The sequence below is a fragment of the Dama dama genome, chromosome 25 (assembly GCF_033118175.1).
Source record: "Dama dama isolate Ldn47 chromosome 25, ASM3311817v1, whole genome shotgun sequence".
NCBI classification, from domain to species: Eukaryota; Metazoa; Chordata; class Mammalia; order Artiodactyla; family Cervidae; genus Dama; species Dama dama.
The window spans coordinates 43,434,234-43,447,659 of NC_083705.1; the positions used below are offsets into that span (position 1 = coordinate 43,434,234).

At 41.5% G+C, this 13,426-nt stretch overlaps 1 protein-coding gene across 1 annotated transcript; it reads left to right on the forward strand.

The window, feature by feature from the left end:
• Nucleotides 1-11,587: 11,587 nt before the first annotated feature.
• Nucleotides 11,588-12,268, forward strand: LOC133046865 (uncharacterized; the record flags this gene model as incomplete). Its single annotated transcript, XM_061129938.1, has 1 exon — nt 11,588-12,268. A coding segment is annotated over exon 1 (681 nt), but the record flags the coding sequence as incomplete, so codon positions are not given.
• Between the last annotated feature and the right edge of the window lie 1,158 nt (nt 12,269-13,426).

Sequence of the window (13,426 nt, forward strand, 5' to 3'; positions counted from 1 at the left end):
AATCTTTGATCTAGAATCACTGATCTGTATCCCAAAGCCTGAAGGTGAAGACTTACGAGCCCTAGGGGACCACCACATGGAAGATGCTGCAGGTACAATTTCTCCACTGGATAAGGGGCTGGTCTGGAGCATCACTTCTTAGACATTAACATGGACACTTCATCTCTTGCAGTCTTGTTGTTATAATGAAGATTCCGATTCAGTAGGTCTGAGTGGCTCCTGAAATTCTTCATTTCTAGCAAGTTCCCGGGTGGTACCTGTGCTTTAACTCTTGAGTGGCATGGGTCTTGGTGACCTTGAAGATCTCTCCTCATCCTAATATTCTATGATTCTCTGAATTGAGAGCACTAAGCCTTGAGGGGAATCTTGCAGAGAAAGAGTGCCTGAAGGCTTGAACTCACAGGGTTCCACTTTCCTAGCCCTGACACAATGATGAACAACAGATTTGCCAGTTAGCACAACTCTTTCAATATACACTTGGGAGGAGTCAAGCTGATACAGATCCAGTGGAGAACCAGATACACTAAAGAAACATTTCCAAGCTCAAAAGAGAGGTCACATCAAAGAACTCAGAAGTCTACTCCAAAGCTCTTCTGAGAAGACCTGGTATAAACTTAGAAATTCAGGCATAAGAGTATTAAAAATTAGGGACAAAAAAATGGACATATGCTATTTAAGCAAATCAAATGATTTTAGTTTACATTTTATATTTAAAAAATTGTGAAACCATGTTTGAATAAAAAATACTAAAGATAAGTATGGTAAATGCATATAGCAAAAAAAAGTCATACTCTAAGTCATTTAATACATGAGGCTAGGGTGATCTATTCCAAAGTAATTTTTTAAAATCTTTAAGGAATTCAGTAAAATGTGTTTATCCACTTGACATCCTCTTTATCAAACGTTCTGTCTAGAGAGAATACTACTTCTTCGGCTGGTGATTTTCTGAAGAGATTCTCCTCTGTGTTGAGAGTATGATCAGATAGACACCGTCAGAGGATGAAGATGAGGAAGGAAACTGCAACTGAAATAGAAACAAAATCTAGGTTCAGAAAGAGGATCCTCACTGAATTTTAGAAGTCAGAAATTGTACAAAACATCAACAGCCCAATTCCAGGGACTTCCCTGGTGGTTAAGAATCTACCCTGCAATGCAGAGGACATGGGTTCAGTCCCTGGTTGGGGTACTAAGATCCCACATGCTGCCATTAAGCTTGTGCTCCTCAACTACTGAGCCTGAGTGCTCTGGAGCCCTCATGCCCCAACTAGAGAGTCCATGCACCTCAGCGAAAGATCCCCTGTGCCTCAACTAAGACCTCACGTAGCCAAATAAAGAGATAAATAAATATATTTTTTAAAAGTCTGGGGATTCCCTGGTGGCTCAGTGGTAAAGAATCTGCCTGCCAATGCAGGAGACACAGGTTTGATCCTCGGTCTGGGATGATCCCACATGCTTCAGAACAACTAAGCCCGTGCACCGCAACTATTGGGCCTGTGGTTTAGGGCCCAGGAAGTGCAACTACAGAGCCCACATGCTGCAATTTCTGAAGGCCGGGCACCCTAGAGCCTGTGTTCTGCAACAAGAGAAACCAAAGCAATGAGAAACCAGGGCACCGCAACTAGAGCGCAGCCCCTGCTCGCTGCAACTAGAGAAAAGCCCACACAGCAGCAAAGACCCAGCCCAGCCAAAAAGAAATAAATAGATAAAATTATTTTTTAAATAAAGCCCAACTCCGGAATTAATGTAATAACTTCCAGAGTTTTCCAGGATTCTTAAGAGTGGTCTACTGCAGTGGTTTTTAAAGATAGTGCTGGGGACCCTTGAGTAGGGTATCTGAGACCTTCTTGCGGAGTTTGTAAGGTTAAAAGATGCCATTTGCCTTTTTTGACTTGCCTTCTGTCCCGAGAATTCGATGGGGTTTTCAGAGGCTGCATGTCACACATCCTGTGATAATAGACTGACTGTAGAAGCAGGTGTGAGCGTACCTCCATCGTCTATTAAATGAAAGTGAAAGTCACTCAGCCGTGTCCTACTCTTTGTAACTCCATGAACTGTAGTCCATGGAATTCTCCAGGCCAGAATACTGGAGTGGGTTGCCATGCCTTCCTCCAGGGGATCTTCCCAACCCAGGGATCGAACCCAGGTCTCTCACATTACAGGCAGACTCTTTACCAGCTGAGCCACTAGGGAAGCCCAAGAATACTGGGATGAGTAGCCTGTCCCTTCTCCAGCAGATCTTCCTGACCCAGGAATCGAACTGGGGTCTCCTGCATTGCAGGCGGATTCTTTACCAGATGAGCTACCAGGGAATCCCCATCTTCTATTAAACTGGATGTAAAAGAGACTTGCAGAAATGTGAAATAAGGCCATTTTTCTCAGTGATCTCATGATGAAGAGATGCTTAGAAGGCAAGGAAAAAATACCTCAAAGAGCACAACCATGACCCTGACCCTTATAAAAGTACCCCAGTATCCAAGAAGCGAGGGCTTTGCCTACACCCACAGGATGCGCACTCTTCTAAAAGGAGAAGCGGACTGAGGAGGGCTCTTTGCTAAACACTTTCTGGAGATATGGAGTAATTTAAATTGACCTTAGGTCCTGAGACCTCCTGCAAGCATGTGTACCTGTTATAATCAACAGAAAAGTCAGAGCCTGTAACCACATTGGGATCCCAGGAAAAGTAGTCAGAACGGGCTGCCTGGGTACATTCTCGCCTCCTCTCGTGAGGAATGAATCTCTACTCCTGGAAGCTGAGCCTCAGCAAATGCCTGTCCCTGCCCGCTCCACACCTTGAACCCCTGTGGAAGTTAGCAGCTAGCCAAAGGGAAGGGACTTCCCTTCTGCCTCTCAAAGCGTGTGTCCATGTAAGAAGGAAGCAAATGAATGCTGCTGCTGCTGCTAAGTCACTTCAGTTGTGTCCGACTCTGTGCGACCCCATAGACGGCAGCCCACCAGGCTCCCCCGTCCCTGGGATTCTCCAGGCAGGAACACTGCAGTGGGTTGCCATTTCCTTCTCCAATGCATGAAAGTGAAAAGTGAAAGTGAAGTCGCTCAGATGTGTCCGACTCTCAGCGACCTCATGGACTGCAGCCTACCAGGCTCCTCCGTCCATGGGCTTTTCCAGGCAAGAGTACTGGAGTGGGGGTGCCATTGCCTTCTCCGAGGCAAATGAACACATTTAGTTAATTAAACAAAGGGGGAAAGTGAAGTGAAAGTGGAAGTCGCGCAGTCATGTCTGACTCTTTGTGACCCCATGGACTATAAAGTCCATGGAATTCTCTGGACCAGAACACTGGAGTGGGTAGCCTTTCCCTTCTCCAGGGAATCTTCCCAACCCAGGGATCGAACCCAGGTTTCCTGCATTGCAGGCAGATTCTTTACCAGCTGAGCCACAAGGGAAGCCCAAACTAAGGGGGAAATTCATATTAAAGGCAGAACTATCAAGATAGAAAAATATTGGCACTTACCAGGGACTATGGAGAAGGGAGGGGCTGGCTACAAGAGGCGCAATGCATTTTGAGAGGATGATGAAATTGTTCTGTATCCTGACTATGTTTATTTAACTGTATGTGTTTGTCATCTTTTCTCGAACTATAAGCTACATGCAGATGATACCTCCGTAAATCTAATTTTTCAAATTGCATATCATGTCTTTTCTATTCTAAAATTTGTTCTCTATATTTCCTTAACATTCTTTCACTGTGAATATTTCCTGAGTGCTTAGTATTTGTCAGGCACAGTGCTAAATATTTAATACCATGCTGAACCATTTCAAATTGCCATGTTCATAGGTCAAAAGATGATCAAGTATCAGCTATTTCAGGTGATTAAACCTAATATTTACCTCAGCTCTTTGAGATATATACTATTAATATCTTCATCTTGAGTTGCAGAATGAGGTTCAGAATGGTTATTTTCCCAAAAACACGTTGAACGAGTGGGGTTAAATTTTTTTTTTTTTTTTTTTGGTTAATGGAGAAAAGTAGTGTAACTTAGAGATTCCCAAATGAAGAACAAAAGACCTAACCACAATACCATCACCCACAATGACAACATTTTGGTTTATTATCATCATATATTTTTCTAAGCATTCAATAAAAATTATTCTGATGCTTTTTTCTAATAACTGAAGAAGAGAGATGCAGACATTGAATAAATATAGCAGGACTCTAAACGAAGATTTTTTTTTTTCAGCTTGTCAGGCATTTTGATAATTGAAAAACAGATTAACATCTAACAGTTTTAATTTTTACAATCCATCTTCTCCTCTCTTCACTTTCTCCCCTGTAATACTAGTCAACTTCACATATTTAAGATGGCGATTGATAATTATCATGAGTTTCCAGTGCAACAGTAGCACTTAGAAAGAGCCTAAAACTACAGGTATCCATGTAACTAATTACCACATTAATTTATCTCCGGAGCCTTCTTATCGTCTCCCTCCTATGAGTCATTGATAACCTGCGGTCTTCAGCTGATTCACTGTGTCAGAAATAGAGAAAGAGCATTGTAGAGTTAATTCCAGCTGCCACAGAAGCTCAATACGCCCCCAAGAAGCTTTTGAAATAAAAAAAGAAAGAAAGAAAGAAATCTTAAAAAAGTCTTTAAAAGTAGTTTTTTATGTTGGGCCCAACAGAGTAATAATGCTTCTTTAAAGATAGCAGGCGTGTGGGCCAATCAATATGCCATTAAGACACTGATAGCACTGAGATAGGATTACACGGTGAAGAAATGGTGAAACCTTTCACTTTTTCATTTTCAGCAAGAATTCAGGGAAGTGGCTTTTTAAAATTTATTTTTACCTGAATAGCCTTAGGTCATACAATTTTTTCATCTTAGAGCAGGAAGTTCACCCTCAGTCCACACAGAACCAAGAGATGAACTTAACTTCATGTTTTTTCTTATAGCATGACTTTAGCCCCAAGTCTGGCCAAGCTTTCTAATTTGGTGGGGAAAAGAAACACAGCTCCTTACCTCGTAAAGACTCCTGCCAATTATTGCCCTGTTTCCATTATCGAAGATAGAGGAGCTTAACCAGATGAACTTACAGAGTGATTTGGCTGCGCTTGCACATTAACTTGAGCTCTGAAACGCCTTCTAAATAGAAGTCAGTGGTCTTGGAGAGATTTTTAAGACTGGAAGGATCTGTAGAAGTCATTGTATTCCACCCCTCATTTCACAGATAATGAAACAGAGACCCAGAGTGGTTAATTGACTTAAGACCACACAGATGCACAGATAACTCTGGAGTTGAAAATGACCATAAAACCCTGACCTGTAAATCAGATCAGTGGCTTTCTACTCTAGGCAAATCTTAGTATCACTTCAAGGAGTTTTTAAAGATCCTGATGCCCAAGGTGCACTTCAAACTAATTAAATCGGAATCTCTGGAATGGGCCTCAGGCATAAATATTTTTCACACTTTTCAGGAGATCCCCATATTCACTCTCCAAGTGCAGAGAAACTTTGAGTAGATCCTCGCACTGCTGTGAGTGCCTGCAAATTATTTGTATGTTTTTATTGGCGTATAATTGCTTTACAATGTGTTAGTTTCTGCTGTACCATGAAGTGAATCAGCTGTATGTGTACACATATATCCCCTCCCTCTTGACCTCCCTCCCACTCTTAACCCCATCCCGCCCCTCTAGGTTGTCACCCACCGAGCTGAGTTCCCTGCACTATACAGCAGCTTCCCGCTAGCTATTTTAGATGCATGTGTGCTCACTTGTTTCCATCATATCCTACTCTTTGTGACCTTATGGACCGGTAGCCCACCAGGCTCTTCTGTCCATGGGGTTCTCTAGGCAAGAATACTGGAGTGGTTGCCATGCCCTCTTCCAGGGGATCTTCCCGACCCAGGGAACCAATCTACGTCTCTTGAATCTCCTGCATTGCAGGCCGATTTTTTACCTGCTGAGCCACCAAGGAAGCCCATTTATATGATGTGGTAGTATATATATATATAGCAATCCTAATCTCCCAATTCATCCCACCCTTCCATTACCTCCCTGTGTCCACATGTCCATTTTCTATCTCTGCGTATCTATTCCTGCCCTAGAAATAGGTCCATCTGTATAATTTTTTCCATATTCCACATACATGCATTTTTACAATGCATGTATATACAATGAAAATATTGCATTACATATTGCATAAGTAATTGCAATGTAATTGCATTACAATTGCATATAGAATGCAAATATACAATATTTGTTTTTTTTCTTTCTGACTTCACTCTGTCTGACAGACTCTAAATCCATTCATATCTCTACAAATGACCCATTTTTTTGTATGACTGAGTAGTATTCCATTGTATATATGTATTACTTCTTTATCCATTCAACTGTTATTGAACATTTAGGTTGCTTCCATAATCCGGCTATTGTAATCTGTTTTTTAAAAGTCAGCCTTAACAGAAGCATTTGGTGTACATGATTTTGAACATACTCCCGGTCAGATTTTGCCCTGTTGATCTTAATGACATGAAATCATTAGCACTATTTTATAAATATTTTTAACTGCCTTTTGGGTAGTTGATAAGATTATTCTTCCTGGGCTTTTATGATTGAGTGGGGCATGTGACCAGCACTGGCCAATGAGTTGTTAGCAAATGTTACTCCGGGTTGAAGCACTTAATTGCTGGTTCAAACCTCCCAAAGCTCTTATTCTCTCTATCACAATGCTCAGTCTTGTTCCACAGAGCTACTTTTCTATAATCCTGGGTTCCAGAGTGAAGTTAACTCTCTCAAGGGGTATATTCTCTGGATGAAAAGTAGACCTCCGTTGTTTTAAACCACTAAGATTTTGCAGGTGTGTGTTGCCACAGGATAACCTACCCTATCCTGAATGACTGACTACATAGTCCTAAAGTTAATATTATGTGAAAAGTAAATTATATTTGAAGGCGGAAGTCGATCAGTCTTATCAGACTGTTTGCAACCCCATGCACTATAAAGTCCATGGAATTCTCCAGGCCAGAATACTGGAAGCCATTTCCTTCTCCAGGGGATCTTCCCAACCCAGGGATCAAACCCAGGTCTCCTGCATTGCAGGCAAATTCTTTATCAGCTGAGCTGTCAGGGAAGTCTTCTCCCCCAAAATCAATACTCAAGATTTCATTGTTTTCCCCACTTTTCTATTTCAGGCACATCATAAATATATCATCTCAAACCCTAACTTTTGAAAGTCTTGTCTTCTTCCCAACATTGACTCTGCTATTTCCATCAGCATCAAAAGTCAACTAGAAGAATCACAAAGAAGATTCCCAGATGTTCAGATGTGAGAAACTGTCTTTAAGAGATTTGAGTCTTCTCAAAAAAGCACACAGAGCGACTTCTGTCTCCTAACATTGCTGCTGTTTTACCATCTACTGGTGGACTCACGCCTAAACTCATTTTTGTCTCTTAACATCACTAACTTGTTGTTTTAAAGCTGTTTTTTAAAAGTCTCCAATGAGGGCTTTTATTGGCTATTAGAATGCATATGGTTATGACTTGTCATCCAAGTCACTAGCAGACAATCACACTAAGGTCTGGAAAAATGCCCTCTAGCTCCCTTTTTGGACTTACACCTTAACATTCTTATTCCTGAACATGATACCTGCCCTTTTCCTTTCTTTGCCTAAAGTTATGGTAATGATTGAGGCCTATTGGAGCCCATGTAGATGAAGGGATGTCTTGGAGGAAAGCCTCTTCTGTCTCCAACTCAGAACCTGCAGATGGAAGAAGCAAAATGCACAAGTATCAATTATGGGCTTAAATCCAACCAAGATAATTGCATAGGATGGGAATGAATAGATTATGGGAAACTGAGGGTCAGAGTCATGGGGAATAGTGACTGAGGAAAGGCTGAGGAGACGCTCCACCAGGTCACCACCGCCAATCATTAATAACTGAATTTCCCATGCAGCCCAGCACAGCTGGAAGAACAACCCAGCACTGTAAGGCGAGGTGGGGTGAACTCACTAACCTAATAATGAGCTTCTTCCTCTTCTAATGTCTATGAACAGCCCTGGAGCCTTATTATACTGTGCCAGTTACAGACTTCTAAGTCCAGGGTGGGCCTTCAAAGACTTCTTTGACGCTGTAGAGTCTCATTTTATGCAGTTGATGAAACAGATCCATTTTCAAGCATCTACCTTCATTCCTTTGATTCCCTGGGAAATTTCTCCCCAGCTCAAGTAGCCAACCCTGCAACCCAATGTTGGCTTTAAAACTTTAACGATAAAATATGTGGAGAAAAAGAGGTAGAGACAGTTTGCAAAATAGTCAAGTTCCTAAGAATTTATTTTTTTTCTATTTACTAGACATAGAATATATTTCCATTGGCTAAAATTGAAATCTGCAGTTTGCTCAAAAAAAAAAATCAATTAATTGTTGTTATTGGGAAGTTATGATGGTATAGAGAAGAGATGATAAGATCTGGAAAATGAATAGATTCAGATTCAAGCCTCAGTCTATCACTCACCAGTTCTACAACTGTGAGAAAAGTAGATATACTTTCAGACCTTAGTTTCTTTAAAATTATTTATTTGGCTGTGCCAGGTCTTGGTTAAGGTATGCAGGATCTTCTATCCTCATTGTGGCATGCAGGATCTTTAGTTACAGCCTGTGGGATCTAGTTCCCTGACCAGGGATTAAACCCTGGCCCCCTACATTGAGAAAGCTTGGAGTTCTAGCCACCGACCATCAAGGAAGTCCCCAGATTTTTTATTCTGTAAAATGGGATTATATAAACCTGCTCTATCTTAGCTATTGCATTGAGATCCAATTGGATAACATACTTTTCAAACTCTGGGTTGAACACTGTTATTGAAATGAGAGTTTCTAAAATTTAATCATGCATGCTCAGTTGCTTCAGTCATGTCTGATTCTTTGAGACCCTATGGACTATAGCCCACCAGGCGCATCTGTCCATGGGATTCTCCAGGCAAAAATACTGGAGTGGGTTGCCATGCCCTCCTCCAGGGTATCTTCCCAACCCAGGGATCGAGCCCACGTCTCCTGTATCTCCTGCATTGCAGGTGGATTCTTTACCACTGAGCCACAGGGAAGCCCAAATTTAATCATAACCATTAATGAATATAAGCTCTGAGATGCAATAAAAGAAAATCTAAGATGACTTGCAACTTACTTTTAAAATGTCAGAATTGACAATGTTCTATAAATGTGTGTTAATTTTAATAAATACTCTGAGTCTACTATTGCTCTAATAGAACATGCATATTATGGGGGTGTCATTTAATATTTAATAGGCAGGCCACCCTGTAGAGGTACCTGCTGTAAACACTTCAGCTACATTTATCTCTGATCCACACCAGAGGTTTTGCTAATTAGCAAAATGGATATTATTAATAGCAATGGATTTTTACTGCTGAATATAATCCTGCTTAATATACCTGGGGGCTTTCCAGGTGGTGCTAGTGGTAAAGAACCAGCCTGCCAATGCAGGAGACGCGATCCCTGGTTCAGGAAGATCCCCTAGAGAAGGGAATGGCTCCCCACTCCAGTATTCTTGCCTGGAAAATTCCATAGACAGAGAAACCTGGTGGGCTACAAGCCATGGGGTCGCAAAGAGTTAGACATGACTGAACCGCTAGACTGACGCTTTCACATCAATATATGTGGATTGGCCAGTGCTGGGGTCAGAAAACTTTTTTTTTTTCCCAGGAAAGTTCAGATGACAAATTTTTTTTGGCTTTGCAGGTGAATAATCTGTCACAATCAATCAGTTCTGCCTTGGCAGCACAAAATCAGTCTTAGACAACATATAACTGAGATGACATAGCTGTGGTCCAATGAAACTTTATTTACAAAAACAGGCACAGAGCAGATTTGACCTTTGCACCAAGTTTGCCAGCTGCTAGTCTAGAATAATGTGGACATACTGCCTGCCTTTGAATGGACAGGGTTTAAGAATATAATCTCTTCACACAATAAAATGGTTCCTAAGGTTGAATTCTAAAATTGTCCCAAGTCTACCACTGGCTTGGAGGATTCTGGTTGTCTGATGGTAACCACAAGGCTAACTGAACCGTCCGTGTAAGATGTGATGGCATTTGCCCCAAATGTGCCATTTAAACGGGGAGTAATAGGAGTAGCCAAAAGGGCAAGAATCAAAGTCAGTGATGCTTGTTTGTCAGTAAATGTTTGTATGAGAGCAGAGTTTGTCTGAGTCTTGCTTTTATTACTAGTAGCAAGACGTGAGCACTGAGATCTGCAGTTCCCAGCTACCTCTGACCTGATATACACCCGATATGAACAAAAAGAGCCTAAGAACTTTGCGCTACTGCATTGGCTTAGGCAATTCACAACAGAGGCAGAAACTAGAAGGCAGAAAGAGTATCACCCATTCAAGAAAGAAAAACTGGTTCTAGAGAAAGTGAAAAAGCTAGTAAAAAAGCCCTGCTCTGTGAAGTCATTACCACACAGAACCCTGCCCTTCTGTGTGCGTCTTATAGCTGGCGGGACCGCCCCTGGATTTAACAGCCCTTTCAGGGTGGGGGTCGGGGTGGGGGTGGGAGGAGGGGAACGGTTCCCTTCTTTGACTTGAAGCAGTAATTACTTTTACAAAGCTTGTTATTATTGGCAACTTTGCTGCTTCGAATCGTGGTCTGTGCTTAGAACGATCTCCTTTCCAGCTGCTGGACACCAGGCAGAATTTCCAACACCCCTTTTATAGGGATTGTAAGGATTAAGTGAAACAAGGTATGTAAGGCCTGGCCTTTAGTCAACACTCTATAAAAGAGAGGTGTTTATTATCATACTCCAAGTGTAACATGGCTTCTGTCCCACAGGGATCCCGGGCTTTTTTTTTTAACCTCTGCTCTCCCTTGTACTTTTATTCACAGAATTATACAATTTTAGGCCAAAAGAGGACATTCAAGGTCATCTACTTCAATTTCCTTATTTAATTTTGAAAACCTGGTCAGTGAGAAGGTTTGAGGAATTTTCTCCTTGTCTGTGTATTTCCATATGGCAACATAAACTACATGACTATGTAAAACAGGCTTTAGAAATACGTGGCCAACAGCATATGTGTTAATTTATCCCAAGCAAAACATAGGTCAAAAAACAATTAAAATACAAAAAAAAAGTAAAATATGGAATAACTTGTCAACAGTTCAAGTCACTGTAATATAAATATTGAGTTGGCCCAAAAGTTTGAGTTTTTCTGTAGGATGTTATGGAAAAACCTGAACAAACTTTTTGGACAATCCAATAATGCAAATAAAAATAATATTTTTCTCCCTGTAGGGTTTGGGGAACCCAGCGACTTCATGAAATATTTTCTGAAAGCACTCTGAAAAGTTCATTCGTTTCTTCATTAAATTATGCAACTATGGACGGAGGTTCGTGACATTGTACAGGAGACAGGGATCAAGACCATCCCCATGGAAAAGAAATGCAAAAAGGCAAAATGGTTGTCTGAGGAGGCCTTACAAATAGCTGTGAAATGAAGAGAAGCTAAAAGCAAAGGAAAAAAGGAAAGATATTCCCATTTGAATGCAGAGTTCCAAAGAATAGCCAGGAGAGATAAGAAAGCCTTCCTCAGTGATCAGTGCAAAGAAATAGAGGAAAACAATGTAATGGGAAAGACTAGAGATCTCCTCAAGAAAATTAGAGATACCAAGGGAACATTTCATGCAAAAATGGGCTCAATAAAGGACAGAAATGGTATGGACCTAACAGAAGCAGAAGATATTAAGAAGAGGTGGCAAGAATACACAGAAGAACTGTACAAAAAAGATCTTCACGACCCAGATAATCACAATGGTGTGATCACTCACCTAGAGCCAGACATGCTGGAATGTGAAGTCAAGTGGGCCTTAGGAAGCATCACTACGAACAAAGCTAGTGGATGTGATGGAATTCCAGTTGAACTATTTCAAATCCTGAAAGATGATGCTGTGAAAGTGCTTCACTCAATATGCCAGCAAATTTGGAAAACTCAGCAGGGGCCACAGGACTGGAAAAGGTCCGTTTTCATTCCAATCCCAAAGAAAGGCAATGCCAAAGAATGCTCAAACTACCTCACAGTTGCACTCATCTCACACGCTAGTAAAGTAATGCTCAAAATTCTCCAAGCCAGGCTTCAGCAGTACGTGAACCGAGAACTTCCAGATGTTCAAGCTGGTTTTAGAAAAGGCAGAGGAACCAGAGATCAAATTGCCAATATCCGCTGGATCATTGAAAAAGCAAGAGAGTTCCAGAAAAACATCTATTTCTGCTTTATTGACTATGCCAAAGCCTTCGACTGTGTGGATCACAATAAACTGTGGAAAATTCTGAAAGAGATGGGAATACCAGACCACCTGACCTGCCTCTTGAGAAACCTGTATGCAGGTCAGGAAGCAACAGCTAGAACTGGACATGGAACAATAGACTGGTTCCAAATAGGAAAAGGAGTACATCAAGGCTGTATATTGTCACCCTGCTTATTTAACTTATATGCAGAATACATCATGAGAAACGCTGGTCTGGAAGAAGCACAAGCTGGAATTAAGATTGCCGGGAGAAATATCAATAACCTCAGATATGCAGATGACACCACCCTTATGGCAGAAAGTGAAGAGGAACTAAAGAGCCTCTTGATGAAAGTAAAAGAGGAGAGTGAAAAAGTTGGCCTAAAGCTCAACATTCAGAAAACTAAGATCATGGCATCTGGTCCCATCACCTCATGGGAAATAGATGGGGAAACAGTGGAAACAGTGTCAGACTTTATTTTTGGGGGCTCCAAAATCACTGCAGATGGTGACTGCAGCCATGAAATTAAAAGACGCTTACTCCTTGGAAGGAAAGTTATGACCAAGCTAGATAGCATATTAAAAAGCAGAGACATTACTTTGCCAACAAAGGTCTGTCTGGTAAAGGCTATGGTTTTACCAGTGGTCATGTATGGATGTGAGAGTTGGACTGTGAAGAAAGCTAAGTGCCGAAAAATTGATGCTTTTGAACTGTGGTGTTGGAGAAGACTCTTGAGAGTCCCTTGGACTGCAAGGAGATCCAACCAGTCCATCCTAAAGGAGATCAGTCCTGGGTGTTCATTGGAAGGACTGATACTGAAGCTGAAACTCCAATACTTTGGCCACCTCATGAGAAGAGTTGACTCATTAGAAAAGACCCTGATGCTCGGAGGCATTGGTGGCAGGAGGAGAAGGGGACGGCAGAGGATGAGATGGCTGGATGGCATCACAGACCTGATGGACATGAGTTTGAGTAAACTCTGGGAGTTTGTGATGGACAGGGAGGCCTGACGTGCTGCGATTCATGGGGTCGCAAAGAGTCGGACATGACTGAGCGACTGAACTGAACTGAACTGAACAGGACTAAAAATTATGTGTATAATTCTTAAAACTCTATCTCTAACCTTAACCAGATTCTCTCTATGCCTTTTCATTTCCTTCCACAGTGGAGTAGAGATGGCC